Raw genomic sequence first — 24,002 nt, 5'->3', positions numbered from 1 at the left:
TTTCAAATTTATTTTAAAAAAATGAAAAGATTGATTTCTGCTTGTTACGGTCATTTGAGCTCATCAACCATGATGGGAAGGCTCGGAATTGGCCAAAGAAATTTAAGCACTGGTAGTGGATCTGCATTATTACTTTGTACAAATAAATGTAGAGGAAGGGAATTTCAAGAATTTTCATCATCATCCTCCGACTGCAACCGATTCTTCTCAATGAAGAATTCATTCACGATGGATCGAGAAATCAAGATGAGGTAAATTTTCAGATGACATGTTCATGAATTTAATTTATGGAATGTTATATTTTGATAAATCAACACCATCGGAAATTATTTCTCAACTCTTAGAGTTAAGGAAGCTCGTATGGAGGAAAACGTTGATAGAAATGTTACGATTGAAGGATGGGTGAGAACTTCGAGAATGCAAAAGAATTTATGTTTCATTGAAGTGAATGATGGCTCTTGCAACTCTAATTTACAAGTTGTTTTTGACATGACCAATACTCATCAAGGTACACCTGTCATGTAAGTGGAATATTTCATGATATTGTAAATATTGAAAACTATGGAAGTAGATCTCATGACGAGCTTGCAAAAATTCAAAATGGAGCAAGTATCAGAATTCGAGGACAGATTATTAAATCACCGGGAAAAGGTCAAAAAACTGAGCTTTCAAACATTGCAGAAATTAAAGTATTGGGAGAGTGTCCTCAAGAACAATATCCACTTCAAAAGAAAGGCCACACTGTTGAATTTTTGAGAGAAATTTCACATCTTAGAAGCAGAACGAACACGGGTGCTGCCGTTTTGCGTGTAAGAAATTCTGCCATGATGGCTATCCATGAATATTTCCAAAGTCAGGACTTTATTCAAATTCATACACCAATTTTAACTGGAAGTGATTGTGAAGGAGCTGGAGAACAATTTAAAGTAATGTCAGAACAACACAAAGATTTCTTTGGAGAAAACCAAGAAGTGTTCTTAACAGTGAGTGGACAATTAGAAGCAGAGATATTTGCGTCATCCATGTCGAGAGTATATACATTTGGACCTACATTTAGAGCTGAAGATTCCAGAACAACTAGACACCTCGCTGAATTTTGGATGGTAGAAATGGAACAGGCATTCATTGGACTGCCAGAATTGGTTCAACATTCTGAAAACATGATTAGACATGCAGTACGAAAAGTGTTAGATCAATGTGAAGAGGACATTCAATTCTTTAATAAGTGGTACAAGAATACCCTCTTTGAAGATTTGAAAAAGGTGGCTAGTAATGAAACCAAATTCGTGACCATTACATATACTGATGCTGTTGAGTTATTGCAGAAAGATGCAATTGAAAAGAATCGGGTTCAATTCAAATATCCTGTGGAATGGGGTGTCAATTTGCAAAGCGAGCATGAAGTGTACCTTTGCAAGTATTTCAACAGTCCCGTATTTGTCACCAATTATCCAAAGGTGATCAAACCATTCTATGCTCGAGTCGATGAGAACGGTAAAACTGTCTCTGCTGTTGACTTGTTGGTCCCTGATTTGGGAGAGTTAATTGGAGGATCTGTAAGAGAAGAACGATATGATATCCTACTTCAAAACATGAAAGAGAAGGGAATGACAAATCTCCAAAATTATGACTGGTATTTGGACTTGAGAAAATTTGGAACTGTGCCACATGGTGGTTTTGGTCTTGGATTTGAACGGTTAATTCTTTTCCTCACAGGAATTCCAAATATTAGAGAAACAATTCCAATTTACAGAGCTCCAGGATTTTGTAAATTTTAGAATTGTTGAAATCACGATTTAATTAAATGTCAAAATTAATCTCGATCATTGTCCAAATAATTTTGATAATTTGGATTTCTCATGTAGCTTTTTACGTCCTCGTCATACATTTCATCATTTTCGTGCTCATTTTCGCCGAATGGATCAACATGATGAATTCTTCCTCTCTTGTCTTTGGTTGTTTTTAGTGGTAGCGTTGGATCGCTGGTAACTTCCATTTCGTCCTCTCGAACAGGATTGGATGAATAATCAAATTCGTAGGGATTCACTTTGGTTCTCTTCTTCTTAATACCCTTTTTCTTGTATTTGTGTGAAGACGTTTTCTGCATGGATTCTCTTTCTCTCAATGCGACATATTGCTGAATGACAGCACGCTCCTCCTTGGAAAGACGATTATATTGCTTTTTAGAAAGACTGTCAAGATATTTTTCAATCTTGTCGTCCATAAAGTTGAATTTGGCTTCATTGGAACGAGATCTCTTCTTGCTAGAGTACACTCTGTCATAAATTTCTTGAGGAAGTGCCAATTTTTTCTTTTCAACATTTTTTTTCTGTGGCTGTGGTTTCTTTTGTGGTTTTTTAGGGGACACTTGTTTTTGTGCTGTTGTGCTCGTAGTGGCAGTGGGTTTTTGTTCTGGCTTTTCTTCCTTCTTGTATGGGTCATAGAAATTGTATTCGTCTTTGGTTTCTTGTTTCAGAGTTTCAGTATTGGACTGTTGTTGTGACGTGTCTGTTGTTGAGTCCTTAGTACTGTCCTCTACGACGGTGGTCGTGTCACTTGCCGCTGATTGTTCTTGCTGAGTCTCAGTAGATTGATCAGGTTCTTGATTTGTCTCCACTTCCACCGATTCTTCATTCTCCTTCATGAATTGTGATACATGGTCGTCCAGTACTCTGTGGAGAGTATTATGATCGTCATTGTCAAGATTTCTACGTTGCTCTTGGGATTGTTGAAAGCTGAAAGAAGAGGCGAATGAGGAATCTGTTCGAGAAAGTAGTCCTGAATACATGACAATTCCATAGGCAATACCTGCAATAATCAAAAATAAAGCTACGAGAACCAAGAAAGTGAGACATGCTCCCTTTTTACCTTTTGAAGGAGTTGTGTTTTGTGGCTTGAATTCTTTTCTCTCACTTGAAAATTGACTATTTGGTAATTCAGGGTTAAATAAATTACTACTGCCAGATGATGCAAAATAAGCATTGTTTTGAGAGTTAAAGGTATAATTACTGTGCTGTTGAGGGTGGTAGGAATGCAGATGAGTGGATGGAGAATCATTCTTTTGATAAACAGGAACATCCATCGAAGGCACGTTATTAAATGCAGAGGGATTACCAAGTGTTGCATGATGTGACAAATTTGGTACTTGATTCATTTCATGCATTGGTAAAAACTCTGGAACGTTATATCCTGATGAATAGCCTTGATGTGATGAATGAGTTTGTGGTGAGTTTCCGTTCGATGGAACAAAAAACAAGTGTGATTGTTTAGAGAAATTGTCTTGATCTTGCCCAGTAGTGCTCTTTTTAGGCTGTCTTCTGAATCGTGTCTTATTGCTCTCTTGGACAATGTTACTACTCGAAGAAAAACCACCTTGAGTGACAAATACGTTATTATTTTCTTGATCAGTATTACTCTCATTCATGTTGGTATTATCATTACTGTTATTATTGCTGCTCGAGAAAAAATCATCTCGTGATGAAGAAAGGTACGGAGAGGTACTTTCTTGTTGTTGATTAATCGCCGGAATGTAATGAATGGAATTGTTCCCTTCATCATCATCCACTTGAACTCTATTTTCAAAATTAAAAGCCTCTTCGGAAACTGGTACATAACTAATCTCAAAATTATCAGCCAATCCCGAATTCGGGTGTGTTTGATCTTGTCCTGTTGTTGATAATGGGGGTGAATAACCTTCAAGTTGATTTCGTTTCATTTTTTGTAATCAGGTCATGTATAAAAGTTTTGGACAAATTTGGAGAGACACGTGTGATTGTTCAGCCGTAGTGTCCACGAGAATAGAAATGTTGTTATCAAATGAGAAGCAGATTAATCAATGGATTAATGAAAACAGAATGAAAAAATGTACTAGTTGTTGAATTGTGAGTTTTTTTTAATAAAGAAAGATGTATGCTTTATCAGTCCCTTGCTGTTGTCGAGAGAATCAGGTAGGGTTGGAGTGTCGGCAATAAGTTGTATCACCATCAGACGGCAGGCACACTGCGATGAGAACTGTACACAGCATGCCCAATTCGAAAAGACGGTTTGACCTAATTGAAGATTTCGATGAATACAATTATCTTCACATCACCACACCAAATAAAATGACTCGTGGATTGTGGTTCGAAAAAGAATTTTTTATTTTCGAACGAGTGCTCGACACGAAGAGGCGTCTAATTCACACAAGAAATGAAAACATGTTGTACACATCAAACTCTATTTACATACATACAGGTTTAGTTGAATTCAATCTTTGGAAGCTTCAAATCTCTACCTTCAACGCTGTGGTGTTGTGATGTGGTGTAGATGAAGAAGGCACGAGTTTGCAAATGTTCCTCGTTTGGAATCACATAATATGGATTTGGTGTCATGTTGGATCCATATTTTTGTACAAGTTCTGGAGCCTTAATAATTTCACACAAAGCCAAACAACCAATTTGGGAGGATTTGAAGGTAATGGAGTTACCCCATCCTGATTGATACCTCATGTATCCAAAGCTAACACTCGCATTGGCAGCCAAGTAAACACCAGATCCATATGCAGCACCGTTTACCATTCCGGCAGTACCACTCAAGTTCAGCAAACCCTTACGCATGATCGAGTGCCAATTGCCCAATGCAGAGCCATGGAAGGCTAAAATCGAACCGTGCTTCTTCTTCAATTCTTGGAACCTGCGTTCCTTATCAGGAGTTGAGCTCATCATAATGTATTGATGTTCTGTTTTCATTTCACTAATCTGCTCCTTTGATGACAATTTCTTCAAGTGCACACGAGCACTGGCTAAAATCCAACGTAGAAGCGGATACAGCAGCGGATGTTTCTCATCACATCGATCTTTAAGTTTACCCTCGTCAACCCATTCATCCAATACCTTAACTGAAGGCACTTTCTCAAGAACTTCTCGAACTTTGGCATTATCTTCTTTTCCGTCGCTCGTTAAAAAGTTGTAGGTTGTAACCTTATCCGTTGTCTTGTCTCTGATTTTAATTTCTAAACCCATTGGGAATGGCTGGAATGGATTGAAACCTCTATTGGAGATGTATGATGAAGATGCTGCATGGCACATACTAATAAATAAATCAACAATGTCAGGTATTTTCTTAATTGCTGATTCCAAGTCGACACCCAATCCGTATTGTTCATGTGAGAAGATACAAAGTTGGTTTTCGCAACACATTGGCTTGATGCCTTCAAAAGGAAGATTGCCTCCACATATCAAGCATTTTGATGGACTGTTTTTGATTACTTGCTCGGTATAGTCTAACAAATATTCCATATAATTTTTTCCATTCTTTTTTTCCAAGGTGTCTCTGTAAAGTTCAATTGGCCAATACTTGGCAAAGAAATCTCTCTCCAAACGTTGTTGTACAGTCCTGTTTGAAGTGTGATGACGAAAAATGTTTCAAGTATAATGGTGATATTTGTGTTCACCGATCGATAAGTGTGAAGAACATTGCCAATGTCACATCACGATACGTTGTTATAAATGCAATGATGCAAAACAGTTTTGTAGGTTGTACATGTGTTAGTATTGAATCAATGATCATTCTCAACTTACCAATACAGCCCGAATTTGACTTTTCCATTGTCGATGAGTGCCTGTGGATCTCTGAGAGATGTTTCACCGCATTGGAATGCCTCGACTTGAGGTTTCGTTGTAGATTCGGTGTAGTAATTTGAAAATGTAATAGAAACACAAATCCATTTGGAAAGTGACAAACCCCAGGCCTCACTCACCAATTCCGAGATGTTCAAACGCTTTGGATCTGTGAAAAGATATACTTTGATTTGATCCATTCCTGATGCACCTCTACATCCGAGCCAACCTTTTGTTTTTCGGACTCTCTCCAAATCTTTCTCAATAGAATCAAATCTCTTTCTCTTTTCATCGTCATCGTCATCAATGAAGAGTGTATCATGGTCATCCACAGCAGAGTGAGGCTCTTCTTCATCTCCAAATACATGATCTCCATGGCCATGAGAATTTGCAGTTCCAGGAGTAGGAATTTCTTCAAGAAACTTGTCTCTCTTCTCTTTCATGAGTGAGAACACTTGAGTGAGGACATCTTCAACATTCTCTCCTCTCAATTCATGAAAATCAGAGCCAGCCATACAAGTATATTCTCCCTTCGGATATGATTTGGGAATTACTAATGATAGATGTGTTTGATAGGACTCGGAATAGTCTAGATCAACTTGACAAGTTACCACCAAGTCGCCATTTTCATCACAATTAAAAGCAAATCTTCTCACCCAAGGATCATCAATGCTAAAGTAAATATCTGCAAATGATTCCTTCCATTCATCAATTTCTCTCTTTAATTTTTTGAAAAGATCAGAAGACTCGGCCATGATCATGTGGTTATGTGCGGTGTTGTGTTGATGATGATGGAAGAGTGTGGTGTTCTCGAGATGCTGATGATGATTGGGAATTGATCCTTCTTCAATTTTTTATGATGGAAGCGAAGTTTGGTCTTTGGTTCAATTTTCAAAAATACTTTTGGGGTTCAGTGTTCCGAAAGTGTTCCTTTCGTGTGGTGTTGGCCTGGCTCTGAATTCTCAGCGAAAATTATGAAATTGTGGACCTTAGTGGAATTGTGATGAAGCGCTTGTTTAGATGAACGAATGAACACGAGGAGATCCATTAGGGTTTGTTCGTCCATTGAAAAAAATTTTCTTAATGAATTCCCAGGGGATCATGATTCCGAGGTCAGAATTCAGATCATTGAGAAGGCTTGTTTTAATACTAGTGTTGATGGGGATATTAATGATCGGATCGTGTTGTTTCTGTGCAGATCGTAATTTCTATGAAATCCTAAACGTTCCAAAAGATGCAGATTTAAGGTGAGTATGGAAAGACACTTATTTTCCCATAGTCATTGTGTGTTTTTGAATAGAGATATAAGACATGCGTATCACAAGATATTGCGAAACAGAGACAGAAGAGAGGATAGACATAGACCAACTCGACATTTTCAAGATGTTCTTCATGCGTATCAAGTTCTTTCCGATGAAAAGAAGAGAAAAATATATGACAAGTTTGGAGAACGAGGTCTTCGTGAAGGGATGAATCTACCAGTGGAGGAAGAAGAGAGTGGGGAGGTTTCTGTGAACAAGATGACATCACCTGAGAAGAATACGATTTCACAAAGCTCTTTGAATGACTATAATGGACCTACCACTTTCCAAGCACTGATGATGGTTGTGGGAATCATTGTACTTGTTGTTTTCTTCATGAAAAGATCATCTAAAAGCAAAACTTCAGTCACACCTTCAACTCCTAAAGAAGATGTGTATTGGGATAAAGTTCTTTAAGATGGAAGCAAAGATTTATCTAACCAATAAATTTAAAAAATGATGAAAAGAGCATTCTTTAATATTCCAACTCGATTCGCCAGCAACAAAGCTTCCTCCTTCCAAGCTCGTTTCACAGTCATCAGCAAGAAATTTTTCTCGCATAGCCTCTTAACTAGAAAAGAAGAGGAAGATAAACCTCTTTCCTATTCCGAACAAATAACTAAGCAAATCATCGAGCGATACAAAAATATATTAGAAATGGCAGGCGACAAGAGTGGATTGGAAAAACTACAAGAACAATTAGAATCCGAGGACAATCAAACTCATATTCAAAATATTATCCGAAATGTTAGATTGGATCTAGTCGACGAGCCATCAGAAGAAATTAAAAAAGCACAAGAAGACAAAATGGATGACAAACGTAAACAACAATTCGAAGAGAGAAAACGTGCAGAAATCGAGAGGAGAAAAAACTCAGGGAAAGAAAAGAAAGAGCCAAGTAACAAAATTGAATATAGAGTTGTTGAACGAAGTTAGTAAACTTGCTGCTTTCTTCACCACCAAAGAAATACTTCCATGTGAAAATTATTCAATTTACAAAGCAGTAGCGTACACACTAAAACGACATGCTATTTTGAAGTTGGACTTCTACGGGATGGCAATAATGCACCATTGAATTGTTGGATTGGATTTCTTGGTGATGTTGGACGAGATCTCTTCAAAGGAGTATACAAGAGCTTGTGTGCCTCATTTCTGTTAAAGAGAAATCCTGAAGCAGTCTTTCCAGAATTATTATCTCCATTATTGTTACCATCATGATTTTTGTTTGATCCTCCAAGGACAAAAAGAGGAGATCCTATGGTAGACATGTCAACCAAGAAACAACCAATTTCAAATAACTTACGGTGCTCATTGCTGGTATTATTGAGGCCTGCATTGATAGCACTACTACTTTTAAGGAGTGCAGCAACTCCGCTTGTTGACGAGTTTTGAGCGAGTGCATTAGGAGAAGTTTTGGAGACTCTAAAATCCAATAGACCACTTGTGGCTGATGAACGTAGTGGTGCTTGATTCTTGAACAGAAGGTTACCATTCCCAGGTCCAATATTTTCCTGATTATTGTCCTTGTAATTTGATGATGGAGAAACAATGCTGTGGCTCTCCAATTCGTTACTAAGGCTTGGAGAGCTTGATCTCAGCCCAGATCCACTCTGCTCATATTTTCGTTTGAGGGAATTGTACAACTCTTGAAGCTTGTTTCTCTCTCTAACCTTCTCCGAGTATTTTTCTTGAATGTTTTGAAATTCCCTTTTCGTCAATTCGTATTGCTCCTCAGTCACTTGAAGCCTCTCTGTAACGGTTTGAAGCTTTTGTTTTGTGTCATTGAGCCTCTCAGCGTACGATCTTGTAGGATGCAGAGGAGTTTTAATATTAGAACAGATGATGAACAGAGATATAGAGTATGCTTTGATTATACGTACTTTTCCATTTGAGATGCCTTGCTGAGGGTATCTTTTTGTAGGAATTCCTGATACTTGATTTCAACTTGTCTCTGATTGTCCCAGAACTTGAAAGCGTTGTGAGCTGCCTCAAGAATTACTTCAGGTGGGAGGCCACACAAACACATCTGTATTCGTTGAATGAATGATGGAGAGAGTATTAGTCAGTTTGCACGTGCATGAATTATTGTTCCGTTAATTGATGAGCACACAAAGTTTCAAACTCACCGTTTTCTCCTCAACCTGAGCCTTACTCAACTCTACTTGCCGTATATCTCGAGTAGAGAGAGGCTTTTCGCATGCAGGACAACTCATATCCTTTGAGAAGTGTTTAATGGCATCATCCTTACCTATTACAAGCATCAAGTAACTACAACAGCCTCAATCATCAACTTACAAAACACATGATTACAACTTGTAATGAAATACAATTCTTCCACTTGACGCCAACACGAGTTGCATTTCATTTTTTTCATAAGGCCGTTAAAATCGGGTACATTTTCTTTTTGAGGTGATACTACAAGGGATTTCCAATGAAGAAGATGCCATCTCGAATTTCATGATGAAATGGTCTCTGCTGGCGTCGATGTCTTTCATCATTGATCCTTCACCAAATAATTTGAGAAGGCTTTTCCACAAGTCACACAAAATATTTTTTTCATGAACCATAACGTCTTTATGTCGAATGCTGTCGTGGTTGTGCTTGCCGCTATTCTTGGTTGTTTGCTCTCGGTAGCACAGGTCAGGGTTATCCAATAGAAACAAACATACGGGGAGAGCCTTCATTAAGGAGGTGTCTCTCACTCTCGCGAAACAGTTTCTGGGAAAGTCTCTGGATACACCATGCAAGACATGGTCAGGTAGAAAGTACCGCCTCGAAAGAGGGCACGCCAAGGGTCAATGGACCCGGACTTTGGTCTCACTGGTTTCTATCTTCACTACATAGGCATGAAAACACAATGTCACTGGCATTGAACCAAATAGAGCTTACTGATCAGTGTTACTTTTTTGCAGCTATTGAGAAAATGTTCTCATCATGAATGGTGGTCATGGAAGAGGCTGGAGTCGAAGCACTGCCAGGCGAGTACACGGCCTGTGACTCGTCGTAATGGTGATGATGATGCTGATGGTTATAGGAACGGCCAGTATTATTATACTCGAGAACATGCTCCCAGAACTTGTCCATATTTGCCTTCTGTTCATCAGGTCTTTCGCTCGAGAAGTAGCATCGACATTTGAGATTTCTCATGTCTTGAGATTGAAGTAATTCTTGATCGAGAGTCATGTCTTGGTCATCTCCAAATACACAACAACATTTCTTTGAGCCTAACCCAGAAAAGTGAAGAATGGGAGTTTGTTGAAATTCATGACGATCCATTCTCTCTACAAAAAGTACCACACTATCCGTATAATTTAGAACTTGTTGAATAAATCGTGTGAAAATACCATTTTCTCCTGTAATTAAAATTCTTCCAGATAACTCGACACATAATACCACAATATCACCTTTCTGAATAGGAGGTGTGAGGTGATCCAGTGCGGAGGTAGAAGGCTGAACATTGGTGTGTTTGGAATCATTTGCTTCCAAATTAGAAGTGTTCAGCAAGACACGACTCTTCGAAGAGGACTCTTTGTTCTCATCGATGAGTTTTTTCTCATTAAGTTTGACCTGATCATCCTCTTCGGAATCATTCTTCACGAGAACAATGGCATTCTCTGAAAAATCATCATCACTTAGAGCACCACTGTCATCGTGTGCTTTCGGAAGCATGTGAGGTGAATCTGTATCAGAATTGTCACTACTATCATGTGCATGAATATCAAAGATGCTCTTCTCATTGATTGGCATGTTCACACTGTGAGGTGTCTCTACGGATGTTCTCATTGTGGGTTTCAAATGTTTAAGCCGTTCTTTCCGTCTGTTATGTTTTTACATTTGACACATGTTGAAACATATTTAACAATTATGATGGTTGTCATGCCGTTTTGCTTCGAACATGAATCAAGATGCGCTGAAATACTTACGCCAGTGACTGTAGAGCTCCATAACTATGGGACTTTTTCATGGTCGAAGCTGTATTATCTGTACTACGTCTTCTCTTCAGCGTTGCATTCAAGCTCCATAGGTCTGTGATCGTTCTCTTCACAAGAACATACTGATTCATGGATTGTATTTTCTTCTCTGGAATAATATCTTTTCCATTCATAAATTGCTCTCTACTTCTCACACAAACCAGAATGTTCGTCTGTTTTGAATGTTTCTTCTTTTCTTTGGATTTGGCAAAATACTTTGTATTGTAAAGACTATTCACTGCAGCAGAAACAGTTTCTCTTTCGTTGTCCAGGCCGAAAAACCAAACGTTTCGTTTTTGTTCAGAATCTTGTAAATCCTTAATTTCAATTTTAACTTCTGAATTCGAAAAGAGCTTCATGACAGAATTAATGGATGTGGATGACTCGAGCTTTGTGTGATGAACGGCCGCTCGCTCTAGCGCAACGTCAATGACCTCTCGGAAAAATTGTGAAAGGATAAGTTCTGTGGAGTCTGTTTGTGACTTTGTCATGATGGTCTTGTGTTGAACAATGTATGGTTTTGAGTTGATGTACAGGTTCGAAATTTCAATTTCAGCATTTTCCTTCCTTTTAATGGCGTCATAAATGTCAGTGCACTTATCAAGGCCATGAAGGACATAAAGAGTGGGAAAGCCTTCCAAAAGCTTTAGCTTGTTTTTAAAATCTTTGCTCATTTTGTTTCCTACAGTGGATAGTACTATAACTCCATCAACGTGACAAATCGGTCGTTTTGTTTGCTTATTTTGCTCCTCTTCATCAGTGTTGAAAAATTCCTCTGTATCAGTACTGTCTTCGTTAAATTTGTACATTTCAAATGATCTACTGAAAGACTCATCGCTCCTAGATAAAACATATCTATTATCTTTGGAGTCTTTTCCATTGTTGAACCCAATTAACTTTACACAAGATTTGAACCACTTGAGCACATCTCGTTTTTGGCTGTCAGTATGGGTTACAATTGTTTTGGATCCTATCAAAAATTTCATGAGATATTCTACTAAATCGTCACCCAAGTCACTTGGTTGCTCAATTTCAGATTCGTCCAGTAAAAGTAAAATATTAAGTCTCTCATACAACTTTCTCATAAATAAAAAGAAAAATAAAATACTCTCTCGTAGGGTATTGTTAGCTTCATCCTCGTACATTTGTAAACCATGAAATTGCAACGCATTTCTTGAGGACCCTTCGTTCACTTTCTTTTTGGATCCTTTCTTAATACAAATTTCCCTAATTTCATCAAAGTAGATGTTGTTAGATAACTTTATCTGCTCAGCAGATGCGTTCTCACAGGGACGGTAATTTGGGAAAAATCTATAGGTAATTGGTTCGAGAGTAAAAGTGGTATAGTCACTGAAAAGAAATAATGACTTGGTTACAGTTGCAGCCAAAATTACATCCTTATTATGAAAGTGTTCAATGTAATAGGCCTTGCAGTGAAACGGCAGTTTTTTCTTATTAGTTGTCTTTTTGTCGGTAGAAGTGGGATCTTTCTTTTGTTCTGAGGTTGGTTGGTCATCGGACTCTTCCATGACCTCAACTGATGTCTGTGTTCTGGGTATATAGTTCATAAATGAGTTTTTAGTGTTTCCAAAATATCTCGAGAATATGGAGTCGTTTTTTGAAGCGTCCTCTTTTTCAGGTTTGGAATTTGGTGAGGTTGACCAATTTACGTGACTGCCACGAGTTGACTCTGAATCATGTAAACCAACTAACAAAATGAAATAATCAGAATATGTATGAAATGGAAATCGTCCTAAACAAAATGTGTTTGGTTCCAGTTTAAATCGAATGATGTTGTTCCAGTCTGACAAACCTTCATTTGTTAAATCTACTGAATGGCATGAAGAAAAGAAAAAATGTTTGTGGCTTTTTAACCGGGCTGACGAGGAGGAAGTGGTTTTTTCTTGATTGTAAAAGTAGTAAGCAGGTGGAAATTCATACAAAGGATTGCTCTTACTCGGCAAAATTATTGGCTTGTTTTCTTTTTTCCAATGAATGTGCAATCCTTTGACTCCCCAATATATTGGCTTGTCTGTTTTGTTTTCCATACAAAAAATTCCCCATTCTCGTTCTTTTTGATCAGAAGATGTCACAGATGAGGAAGGAGTAGATTTTTGAAATGATGGTTGAATATTTTGGTTTACCGAACCAAACATGGATGATAAAAATCGACCAGAACCATGTTGCTGTTGTTGTATTGATTGTTGAGATTGCTCGTTTGATTTTAAATCTGAACTATTTGACGATTCCAATCCCTCAACCGATAAGCTTTTGACGTGATATGGATACTTGAGCGAACCTATTGTTGCTGCTGAATTTACTCTTGTATTCAAGTCTGATCCAAAAACTGGCTCTTCCGTTGGAGACACTGTGTGTTCTTTGTGTTGTTTTTTGTTTTCCGTAATGTTGTTGTTACTCATGATGAACTGTGAATTATTATATTATATATTTCTATTTTCACTAATCAATGATCGGGATTAGTAATCGGAATTGAGGTACAACACCTTGTAGACACAAAATCAGCTTTTCTAAAAACTCAACTGATGTGATGTTGGTTTTAGACCAATTTAACGCTGACTCAAAAAGCAGCCACTCCCAATAATAAAGCTTTTCGGTGAATTTTTTTTAATTTGCGAAATTTAAAAAACTAACCTGTTTGAGAGGGACTGCAGGAAGACGATAGACAAAGAATTTGAGCAAAGGGATTAATTTATTGAGCTGACCAAAGTCATATCACATTCCATCAAAAATTCAAGTAGTGAATGAAAACCAGGCTTCCAATAAAGTTTTGGGTAAAAACGTGCAAAAGCTTGTTGTATTATATTCCTGTTTCTACAATATTACATCGACAAGTCATGCGAATTTCCATAAACAGAAATAAAATGAGCAGATTGTTGAAGGCAGCAGGTGATACTCTCTTCTCGCCCTCGGTGAGCAAACCTCTGTACTCGACACACTATCCAACATCACTCTTTCAGAAATCACTAATTGTTGCTGGCTCGACTCTGATATCAGCATTCCGACCACTGAGAACCGACATGGTTGGTGCTCTCGGAGAAACCACAGGCATTCAAGCCTTGGAATATGTGAGGAATCAAATGGTTCTCTCGAAACAAGGAAACGAAATTCTCAAGGAACGTCCTAACATTGATGAGAAGGTGAATCCACAATTTTGGGAATATATTTCAACATTACCACCAGATACCTTTGGAGGAGCCTATTACAAGTTCATGTCCAGTAATGGATTTATAGCAAGTGAGAGACCTCCCGTACGTTTTGTGGATGACGAAGAACTGGCCTATATAATGTTCAGATACAGACAAACCCATGATTATTTCCATGTGTTGGCTGATTTACCTCCATCCGTCTATGCCGAAATTATTGTCAAATGGATTGAATTCTTCCAAACCCGATTACCCATGACGTTGTTGAGTGGAGCTGCAGCACCATTCACTCAACTCACTTTTGAACAACAGAAGGAATTAGCCACTGTGTTTATTCCTTGGGCTTTTGATACTGGAAGAAATTGCAACTTCCTCATGTCAGTCTATTTTGAAAAGTATTATTTGGATAAACCTGTGGAACAGGTCCGAAAAGAATTGAATTTTAAGATTGCACCAAGAAGTAATCTTGTATAATGTTATTATTCAAGAGATTCTCTCTAAATATTTGATCATGATTGCGGTCTAACTTGTCCCATACAACAACTCGATCACTTGGATAAGAGAACAGGGTGTGTACTCAAGTCTCACAATTAATAATAGAATTACTAACTGGATTCATTGAATGCCCACTGTTGTCATCATTTCACACACAACTCATCACGAAAAAATGTCTGGCACAATCAAGATCTATGTACATGAGGAGAGTACACAAACAACCAAAATTTTGCTATGGCAAACCGATAAGAATCAACAACGGCAACATCAAATACAGGCTCTAAAGTTTTGGGTAGAACATGAATTTGAATTGAAAAAACAAGGAAAAGTTTTGGTTGAGTTGCGGAATGAAAACAACAGACCCATTCATACTCTGAAAGATAAGATGGATATATTCATCGTTACAGCATCAGAGGAGACAGGTACCACCGATGAAAAAAAGAATAGCCTCGACGAGAATCAACTCAAAGCCTCATCATCATCATCAATGAGCACTCAAAGCCAAATAACCAAAACATCAGGATCCGATGCAACAAGCCATACCATGTCTTCTAGTAGCAGTAGTAGTAATAGTAGGGAGGAGAGAGGAAAAACATCATCCTCTGCACCACAGACAACCATTCTATCTCAAAAAGAATTACAAGATCTTGCTAAAAACGCAGCTCAATTCTATCAAGCCAAAAAGTACAGAGTATGTAGAGATATTATTGTCCAAATTCACTCACACGACCAAACAACAATAGCAATCCGTAGAAGCCTATAAGAAAATCAAAAAAGCCAATGTTGATGTCATGGGGTGTAACAACAATATTGCTACTGTTTATTTAACTGCCAATATGTACGACAGAGCTTTAAAGTATTTGCAAGAAATTCTGAAAACGGATTCCTTAGACTTTACTGTGCACAACAAGATTGCCAAATGTTATTTAGGAAAAAAACAATACAAGGACTGTATTCAATACTTGTTGAATACAATTAAAATTCTGGATCAAGTACAAAATGTAGCGAAAGAAGAGCAAAAAGCAGAACTGAAACAGATCATGGCAAGTGCTCAATTGGATCTTTCAAAATGCTTGCTAAACTTACACGAAAAAGATCAAGCTTTTACATTAATAGCTACGGTGCTAAAGCAAGATGAGAATAATATCGAAGCGCTTTTGGAATATGCATCCTATGTTTATAGAGAGTCAAAAGATCCATCGGATGCTCTCACTGCTTTGATTCGAGTCCTTGTTGTAGATAAAGAAAATAAGGTAGCCAAAGAATTACTTTCAGATATTGTTGCTGAGAATGGAGTACAATTACTGATTGATCACATTTCTCAAGGCCAAAACAACCTGACGCCAGCTATGGCTCCTGGTGTTGCATGGATGGCTCTTATTATTAAGGAATTTTCGTGTATTACCGAGGCAGTCGAATTGTACAAATTAGCTTTGGACTTGGCTCCTGACAATGTCTCATATTTATTGAATTTAATTCACACTTTGGAAATTGATGTACGATATGCTGATGCATTGCGTGAGGTAAAAACCTTTTGCGAGAAAAATCCAAATTTTAAAAGTGGTGATTTTTCATCACACCATTTATTGGAGGTATGTTGTGACTTATGGATACAGCGTTCAACGATCATCTTTCTCGATCCATGATAATTCCTACAAATCAGGTCCTGAATCAAATTGATCAACTCGATACGCTCAAAGATCCTTTTCAAAATACTGATAAAATAGCTCAGAAATATTACTGTGGGGAGTATGCTCAACAATACGCAGATACTTTGGAAACTACATTTATTGATGATTGTGGAGCAGTTTTTTGGAAGAAAGAAGAGACTTTTAATTTGAAAGAATTGAAAGAGACAATTGCAAAACATCGATTGAATGACAAAAACACACAACCAGATTTGGATTTTTTAGCTGTGGGCTTTACAGTGGTGAAAATTTGCTATATTTGTGGTTTTCTATCATGTATGCCTAAACTTATTCAAGCTTTAGAGAAGGAACGAATGAAGCGGGAGTTGCACAATACACAAATTAGAAACGAGCATGCCTACTTTTGCACCATTACTCAATTGCTTTCGCAATACTTGTACAAGACTCTTCCTGTTAAGGGAGTTGACAATATTGAGGAAAATCACATGTATCTTGTTGGAGAATCGCATTCACTGAGTTCTGCTTTTCAGGTCATTAATTTTAAAGGAACCAAACAATTATTGTTGACCAAGTTAGTGACAGGATGTAAATGTTTCCATTTGCGAGAAAACACCAAATTTTATCCGAAGAGAAATTATTTCAGCTGTCTAGCATCCATTCCTGAAGGTTCTAGAGTTATTTTCATGTTTGGAGAAATTGATTGCCGTGAAGGGCTGTGGGTCTCTGTTGACAGATTCAAGTACAAAAATATTGAGGAAGGTATTGCCGTCACCATCAGTTATTATATTAAGGAGTTACTGAAAGCAAAAGAAAAGTACGATTTGTATGTGCATCCAGCTCCTCCAGTGCTCGACATGACCAGAGACACCGTGAAAATGTTTAATGCTCATCTCAAGATTGAATGTGCAAAGAATGGTATTCGATATTTAGACTTTTTAGATGAATTGCTCACGAATAATGGAAAGGGTTTGAAAAAAGAATTGTTCCTAGACGGTATCCATTGCTCACCAAACATCACTAAGTATTTGGAGAAGGCATTGAACAAGTTTTGAGATGTGTCAAGCATTGCTCAAATGTCCAGACTCAACAACAACTTGTTACTTTTTTGACTAGAGTGTTATACACTCATTTACTACTTAAATGACAAGTTGTTTGTCAGCATCCAACTCGTTAATAAAATATTTGAAAGGAGGTTCGTAGGCTCTTTTCATTTGTTCGAGCAACTCTTCCTTAGGTTTGGTGAGTGTTGAAAAGTTAACTTTGGAATTTTGATCACTACCATACGAACGATAATAATGCGTATCTCCAGCCTTAAATTCCTGTTCCTCATTGAGTGAACCATTGGAATAGGATGTGATGGATCCTGTCATGAAGAAGTTTCTGATTGGTTTAAATATCCGTTGTCGAATGAAATCCTTTGCAGTTGTGTTTTTGGTAAAATAGGTAAACCAAACTGCCATAATTCCTGCAAAAGCAATTCCGCTAAGCACTGTATGTGAAATAAACCATGCATTGGCTTTGATTCTAATTCCAAAAAATAATGTCATACTTCCGTGATAGATGGCCATAATTGCCATGACAAGTGAACACAAAAGTGAAATTAATTTTCGGTGAGATTTAAAATTGTTGGTGAGCACACCTTGACAAGCTCCCTCAGCGACATGTCCATAAATATACATAATGACATATCGATCCACTAAATGTTTGAAAATGAGATATAATAAACAGCAGAATAAAATCAATGGAGAAAATAGTGAGTTGGTAATGCAAATGGCAAGAATAGACAACATGAATGGATATTCATATTCAAAGTAGAAGAGAGAAAGTTCACATGCTTTCAATTTCTGAAGAGGACTACATTTTGGTAGATATCTTGTTCCCCACAAGTAATAAATTAAATTATAAACTCTCAAAATATCTTCACAATTCTTCAAAATAGCTGTTTGAAGAACAAAGTTAAAGAAATAGGATCCAGCTCCAGGAAGAAACTTGACAAGTGTGTGATTTGTGTGATTTGTGTGATGATATTCGAAATGAAAAAACACCTACCATATTGCTGAGCATTTCTGAAATGTTACCTTGTTGTTGAACCAGATTGATAAAAGCATCAAAACTGGTTAATGAAAGCATTGGCATGATCAATGTAGAAAGTACGAGATAAATGAATAATCTGGAAATGAGTTTTCTCATGTATCTTGATTTGGATCGGAACTTGGAAAAGTCTTGAGCATACCAGATACCATAGGGAAGGAAAATGGAGAAGAGATGGAGAGCAAGCGTTGGGGTATATTGAAATATGACTGATCCGAATTCTCCAGCACTCTCTGTTAAATTCCAATTGGGAAATTGGGATGAAATAATGTTCAATTTGTTTGTCTATTCAAGCACACACTGTCACACAATAACTTGACTTACCTTTAAACTTGAATAAGGAAATGTGTACAATGGGAATTCGTGTCAAAGATTCCAATGAGGAGAACAAGGCCATCGGTGTGGTCAAGAAAATGAAAATCAAAATGACTACAAATTGCATCAAGAAGTTTCGAAGTCCATCCCAAAATCCAGTATATGTGAGCATATTTTCCCAGTTGATGTCATTGGGCTCATATGCTTGTTTAATTTGGAATGATATGGTTCTAATGGTAGAAATGTTCACAACATCTCCACTCTCATCCAAATCAGAAATAGTTGAGGCCTTAATTGGCATTTTGATGTCTCCACGCTTGTAATAATTATCAATACATGTTTGGGCATCTTTTGTGGTTTCAAAAACTATAAAACCATATTTTAAACATGGTATAATGTCATGCTCAGCTCCATATTCATCATTTTTAACACGATGATAGATTGCATCCCAATGTTGCATGTCAAGTCGTAATTCTCGTTTTCGTTTCTTCAGTGTTTCAATTTTTTTAGATCTGTCACGGTACATGTATCTCCAAAATGTTCTCTTATGAGCATGGTGAAGATCTTGCAGAAATTCGTTATGTTCTAATTGATCACAAATGTCTTGATAATCGTTTTGCATTTGAATTCTATCATACACATCTATCAAACTCAGTGAGTAACAAATGCTAAGAAAAATGCTTACCATAAATTAGTACTGCTTTCACTACATTTAACCCAGGACATAGTTCCTCTAATTATGAGTTGAATCGTATGTGTTAAATGCGTCCAATCATGAGACCAATGTTATGCTAGCTGAACCTACCTCGAACCATTTTCTCAAATTGAGGTTCACTATTAAAATCGCCTGGCAAATCTTGAACGAGCACGCTGTGCGAGCTAATGACTTCTGTTTGTATCACTTCATTCTTGGATCCATAATGTTCTGTGGTAACAATATCATGTCTCGTAAACTTGAACAAAAATAAGCCAAATATGAAAGACACTACAAAAGAGAGAAATACATGGATCAACAATAGGAATGGGCTATCCAATACAGTGGATATGGTTGTTTTTAACAATGGATAGTCACTTGGAGCTACGTTAAATCCATTGAAATCAAAATTTTTGTTTTCAATATCAGTTTCTTGAGTCAGGTGGATCGGTAGCAATACTATTGCACAAAGAGCACTAATAACTATCATGGCAGAGATGAACTCCTTCTGGAAGAGTAAGTATACAGCTACATCTCTAGAATATCTATTCAAGAGGCGTTCCATATCCTCATGGTTGTGTCTTTTAGAGACAAATGAAAGCAGCACATCAACACTAAATTTCACAAATTCTACCAAAAACTTCCATTTTTCGCGACAAAAGTCAATCATGGCTGCCTGAAAGCGTTCCATTTTAGTTTGGTAAGGCTTAGCAAAGGATGATTTTCTTTGTGGTGATTTGGATGCAGCCTGTGATAATTTTTCAGCTTGACTCAAATGTTGTATGGAAATTCTGGGACTATCTTCAACAATTGGAGACGATGACCCAAGTAAGTTGTACTCTGAAAGGCTGACTGGTGTTGCAATAGTTGTGTTTGTTTGTTCAACATCCTCTTCTACTTCATCTGCGTCATTTTCCTCATTAAAATCAAGTAAGTTTGCAAATTTGGTATCCTGTTTTTCTCTATTAATAATCGAGGACGATTCTAATAAATCTTCATCCACTGTTGGATAAATATCGCCACCTTTATCTTTGTAATTGATATAATTATTTCGAGACCTGATATTTTCTTTCACAGTTTTTAAAAGCGTTTTCTTTTCTTTCAAATTGAAGAGAGGAAGAAAAGGTCGAAACAATATGAACAATACGAGAAAAACAACTCCAACACTCAAGTTTGTTACAATAGTAAAGGCAACTCCTCCTTGGGGCATATCCACCACAATGGTTCCATTATTGGCTCCATTTGGTTCATCGTTTTGATTATGTTGATCACTTTCCAATGTACTTAGATCCACATAATGCATATGTTTCATGGTTCGAAGTGATGATAATTTGGTATTGGTTTTCACTTTTCCTGATGATGAATATATTCGGAGCGGCCATGATTGTGTGAATGACTCAGATACTTTCGCATCCTGCCTTGTTGATCGGTCCATGAACAACGAACCCTGTACAAAATTCATTGGATATTGATCTACCCTAATGAAGTTTAATATTAATCCATATAAAATTATGATTATGGCCATTCCAAGTGCAAGCTTGTTCGGAAGAGAATGTCCATAATGATGAATGAAAAGCTTGTTCATTTTTTTTAATGTTGAGATATTTGTGTTTCAGGATCGGATCTACAAAAGGATTTTCAACAACAAGATTTCCCATCTCTTTCCAAGACAATAAGAGAACACTTGCCTCATCGATCTTGATGGTCGTTGGATGTGTTTTGGTTTTGTAACAAGGCTTAAATGTTCTCGTGATAGAGTTCCAACTTCCCCTTTTTCTTCTTTCATCAAAAACAATAGAACCCAACCACGACGTGGCACTCGAACGTTGAAACGCATCTCGATTCATTACATTTCCTTTCAAACCTTCTCTCTAATATTCACCACACACTGACCATCGAATCCATCATCATTCTCAGAGTTATTGAAAAATACAAATACCAAAAAAAAACTCTTTCGTCATACACCAGCAGCAGAAGCATCAAAAATCTCTCTCTCCGATTCCAACAACAACATCATTGTTTCTTGATCAAAGATGGGCGGTTCATCCTCTAAACATAACAATTCGTCTTCTACAACAACAACTACTACTACGACTAAAAACAATAATAACTACACAACAACAAATACCACAACCAACACGTATAATACATCCTCAAATTCATCATCATCGGTAAACAAAACAACACCTTCTTCTTCCAATGCTACCACATCAACAGTGAATAGTGGAGATGAGATGGAGAAATTATATGCGCAATATGCTGCATTAGATCCAAAAGATCCAAGTAATGAGGACGACGTTGATTATATCGGAACGGAAGGCATTCTCAAGATGGCTGAAGATATTGGTATTAATCCGGAGCAACGAATTCTGTTGATTATCTTGTACAAGATCGGAGCAACCGAACAATATAAAATCAAGCATAAAGAATTCATTGATGGATTCAAACGAAATGGTTGTTATTCGATGAAGGACATTAAAAGCAAAGCACCAACCTGGGAACAACCAATCACTAATAACAATGCAGAGTTTAAAAAGTTTTATATTTGGTGCTATCAATATTCAAAGGAACCATCAGCAAAGAGCATGTCAGCAGAGATGGCATCTGCAACATGGCGTTTAATTCTTAGTGACAGATACAAAAAGATTAACGAATGGTGTGATTATGTCGAGAACACGTACAAGAGAGCAATCCAAAAAGATTCTTGGGATTTATTTATTGACTTTGTCCATAACGTTGGTGATGATCTAACGAAATATGATGCTGGTGATGCATGGCCAGTGATTGTTGACGATTGGTGTACAATGCTATTGCAAAAGAAGAATGAACAATAGCGATAGGTCATGAGATGGCCAAAAGTGATGTACATATGCTCGTAATATATTACACAAACATTGAATTATATTGTAATTTGACAAATAATTATTTGATATCATTAGAACGTATCAGTGACCTATCAGCCAAATATTTCAACTATCAATACCAGAATAGTTGGGTGTATGTCTAATTCTAATGTTGGCAATGATGATGATCGTCTAGTGGTCTCATTTGCGTCAAAACCTTCAGGTTTCATTCTTGGCCACATTTAGTGAAATCGCTCAAGTGAATTGGTATTATTGTCTTGGCAAAGGGCTTGCTCCAAATCATACTTGTCACTACAGTGAATATTACTACTCGTAGAGAAGCAAATCTCTGGCATAAATAAGTACGCTATATTTGGTCAGAAATGGGCTTGTATGAATCTGTTCTACGTAACCAGGCTCTGAAAGATCCAAATCTTCCTTCTTGCTCATAATCACTCTCAGTTCTTTTGTTAACCATGTGCTAACATTGACCATTGGTAAACGGAGTGGAGCATCCACATCTTCACTTCTTTTAGCAGTCTTGGTAATTTGTTCTTCCATTCGTCCATATAACACAGCAAATGCACTATTGCAAGTCTCTCTGAACACATTAAAATATTCTGGTGATTCAATGAGATCTGACAACTCGTACAATAGCTTTAGAACCTTGTCATTTTCTTCTTTGGTGGACTTGTTAAGGGCTGAAGAATAGCTATTTTTGTTGTCTCCAGCATTAGTGTCAGATTGTTCAGCTTCAGGAATTTGAGACAGATCAGGCAGTAATAATTCTGCAATTTTTGGGCCTGCATTGTTTGTTGTGGAGGATGGAGGAAAGTCCAATTTTTGCTCTACATTTTTCCTGACATTTTCCACCAATTCCTTAAAATCGTTTATGGCGAAAAGATGCTTGAGTGACAAGTCAGAAATATGAGCCTTAACAACAGACTCCACCAATGATATCAATGTTGGGAGACCAACATTCTGGAAATGAGCAGCGTATCCTAAGAATCGATGTTGTGTTCTTCTGTCAGAGGAAAGCGATAAGTGATTCTTGAGTCTTTCATCTTCAATTCCTTCTTCAATTTTCTTGTTCTTGTAAGTGTGTTCCATATACAAGTGTCTTCCGATCATTGATATTTGTATTGACAAGATGGTATCCATCATGCACAGAGCATAGATAGAAGAAATAACTCTTGTGAATGATTCAAGCTTGATTTTCTCCCAAAGCTTCTTTTTTCGTTCCGTTGATAAATTCTTTTGTGTCTTTAATTCTTCTACCAAAGATTGCGTTGGATAGGCTTTCTCAATTTCTTCCAACAGCTTTTTTATGTGGAATATAATTATTTTCCGTTCATGATTTACATTTTCAAAATAATAATTTCCATTGTCCAGTTAATTACATCAATTTTACACGTATTATCATCATCACAGCCAATTTATCATCATCTAAAACTACTCACCTGTGGTATTACAGATAACAAGGCTACTTTGGCAGTATTATTATTCTCGGAAAATAAATATCTCATCTGTTGTTCTCTCTTAGCTTTCTCCTTCTCTTCATCCTTCTTCTTCCGATACCAATAATAGGCAATCCCTCCACCCACGCTCACCAAACCACCAATCACACCTGCCCATAATAATTTGGTCTTGTGTTTCCGATAGAAATTTGCAATCATTTTTTTGAACAGAGAAATCTGAGAGTGGTTGATACAAACATTCGTTCAAGCATGGTAAAGGATTGATCATGATTCATTCAGCCAACCATGTACGAGTTAAACAGTTACCGAAGCGTTAAACTTTCCTGTTTACAAAAAGAAAAATATTTTGAATTATTAAAAAAAACCACAAAAATAAAGCTCACGAAATAAACCCGAAGCGCCGT

At 37.2% G+C, this 24,002-nt stretch overlaps 12 protein-coding genes across 12 annotated transcripts; 6 read left to right on the top strand and 6 right to left on the bottom strand.

Moving 5' to 3' along the window:
- Window positions 1-21: 21 nt before the first annotated feature.
- Window positions 22-1,778, top strand: C9374_012470 (uncharacterized protein; the record flags this gene model as incomplete). The annotated part of the gene is made up of 3 exons (XM_044688240.1): window positions 22-251; window positions 345-521; window positions 572-1,778. 3 exons carry the CDS (start codon window positions 22-24, stop codon window positions 1,776-1,778), a joined length of 1,614 nt encoding a protein of 537 aa, XP_044554112.1.
- A 35-nt stretch (window positions 1,779-1,813) lies between these two features.
- Window positions 1,814-3,715, bottom strand: C9374_012469 (uncharacterized protein; the record flags this gene model as incomplete). Its single annotated transcript, XM_044688239.1, has 1 exon — window positions 1,814-3,715. One exon carries the CDS (start codon window positions 3,713-3,715, stop codon window positions 1,814-1,816), a length of 1,902 nt encoding a protein of 633 aa, XP_044554111.1.
- Window positions 3,716-4,235: 520 nt separating this feature from the next.
- Window positions 4,236-6,358, bottom strand: C9374_012468 (uncharacterized protein; the record flags this gene model as incomplete). Its single annotated transcript, XM_044688238.1, has 2 exons — window positions 4,236-5,373; window positions 5,559-6,358. The coding sequence occupies 2 exons, from the start codon at window positions 6,356-6,358 to the stop codon at window positions 4,236-4,238; spliced, it is 1,938 nt and encodes a 645-aa protein (XP_044554110.1).
- Window positions 6,359-6,767: 409 nt separating this feature from the next.
- On the top strand, window positions 6,768-7,315 carry C9374_012467 (uncharacterized protein; the record flags this gene model as incomplete). The annotated part of the gene is made up of 2 exons (XM_044688236.1): window positions 6,768-6,844; window positions 6,898-7,315. 2 exons carry the CDS (start codon window positions 6,768-6,770, stop codon window positions 7,313-7,315), a joined length of 495 nt encoding a protein of 164 aa, XP_044554109.1.
- A 39-nt stretch (window positions 7,316-7,354) lies between these two features.
- Window positions 7,355-7,834, top strand: C9374_012466 (uncharacterized protein; the record flags this gene model as incomplete). The annotated part of the gene is made up of 1 exon (XM_044688235.1): window positions 7,355-7,834. One exon carries the CDS (start codon window positions 7,355-7,357, stop codon window positions 7,832-7,834), a length of 480 nt encoding a protein of 159 aa, XP_044554108.1.
- Window positions 7,835-7,926: 92 nt separating this feature from the next.
- Window positions 7,927-9,111, bottom strand: C9374_012465 (uncharacterized protein; the record flags this gene model as incomplete). Its single annotated transcript, XM_044688234.1, has 4 exons — window positions 7,927-8,153; window positions 8,202-8,701; window positions 8,779-8,924; window positions 9,025-9,111. The coding sequence occupies 4 exons, from the start codon at window positions 9,109-9,111 to the stop codon at window positions 7,927-7,929; spliced, it is 960 nt and encodes a 319-aa protein (XP_044554107.1).
- Window positions 9,112-9,796: 685 nt separating this feature from the next.
- C9374_012464 (uncharacterized protein) lies at window positions 9,797-13,289 on the bottom strand (the record flags this gene model as incomplete). Its single annotated transcript, XM_044688233.1, has 2 exons — window positions 9,797-10,715; window positions 10,822-13,289. 2 exons carry the CDS (start codon window positions 13,287-13,289, stop codon window positions 9,797-9,799), a joined length of 3,387 nt encoding a protein of 1,128 aa, XP_044554106.1.
- A 462-nt stretch (window positions 13,290-13,751) lies between these two features.
- Window positions 13,752-14,507, top strand: C9374_012463 (uncharacterized protein; the record flags this gene model as incomplete). The annotated part of the gene is made up of 1 exon (XM_044688232.1): window positions 13,752-14,507. The coding sequence occupies one exon, from the start codon at window positions 13,752-13,754 to the stop codon at window positions 14,505-14,507; it is 756 nt and encodes a 251-aa protein (XP_044554105.1).
- Window positions 14,508-14,700: 193 nt separating this feature from the next.
- Window positions 14,701-17,229, top strand: C9374_012462 (uncharacterized protein; the record flags this gene model as incomplete). Its single annotated transcript, XM_044688231.1, has 3 exons — window positions 14,701-15,219; window positions 15,272-16,120; window positions 16,192-17,229. The coding sequence occupies 3 exons, from the start codon at window positions 14,701-14,703 to the stop codon at window positions 17,227-17,229; spliced, it is 2,406 nt and encodes an 801-aa protein (XP_044554104.1).
- Window positions 17,230-17,313: 84 nt separating this feature from the next.
- On the bottom strand, window positions 17,314-20,862 carry C9374_012461 (uncharacterized protein; the record flags this gene model as incomplete). Its single annotated transcript, XM_044688230.1, has 5 exons — window positions 17,314-18,165; window positions 18,227-18,501; window positions 18,593-19,225; window positions 19,269-19,316; window positions 19,389-20,862. The coding sequence occupies 5 exons, from the start codon at window positions 20,860-20,862 to the stop codon at window positions 17,314-17,316; spliced, it is 3,282 nt and encodes a 1,093-aa protein (XP_044554103.1).
- A 448-nt stretch (window positions 20,863-21,310) lies between these two features.
- Window positions 21,311-22,111, top strand: C9374_012460 (uncharacterized protein; the record flags this gene model as incomplete). Its single annotated transcript, XM_044688229.1, has 1 exon — window positions 21,311-22,111. The coding sequence occupies one exon, from the start codon at window positions 21,311-21,313 to the stop codon at window positions 22,109-22,111; it is 801 nt and encodes a 266-aa protein (XP_044554102.1).
- Window positions 22,112-22,447: 336 nt separating this feature from the next.
- Window positions 22,448-23,796, bottom strand: C9374_012459 (Peroxin 3 (Pex3), putative; the record flags this gene model as incomplete). The annotated part of the gene is made up of 2 exons (XM_044688228.1): window positions 22,448-23,440; window positions 23,581-23,796. 2 exons carry the CDS (start codon window positions 23,794-23,796, stop codon window positions 22,448-22,450), a joined length of 1,209 nt encoding a protein of 402 aa, XP_044554101.1.
- Between the last annotated feature and the right edge of the window lie 206 nt (window positions 23,797-24,002).

This window comes from Naegleria lovaniensis (assembly GCF_003324165.1).
Source record: "Naegleria lovaniensis strain ATCC 30569 chromosome Unknown tig005, whole genome shotgun sequence".
In the NCBI taxonomy this organism is placed as follows: Eukaryota; Heterolobosea; class Eutetramitea; order Acrasida; family Naegleriidae; genus Naegleria; species Naegleria lovaniensis.
This window is presented reverse-complemented; position numbering and strand designations above follow the sequence as displayed.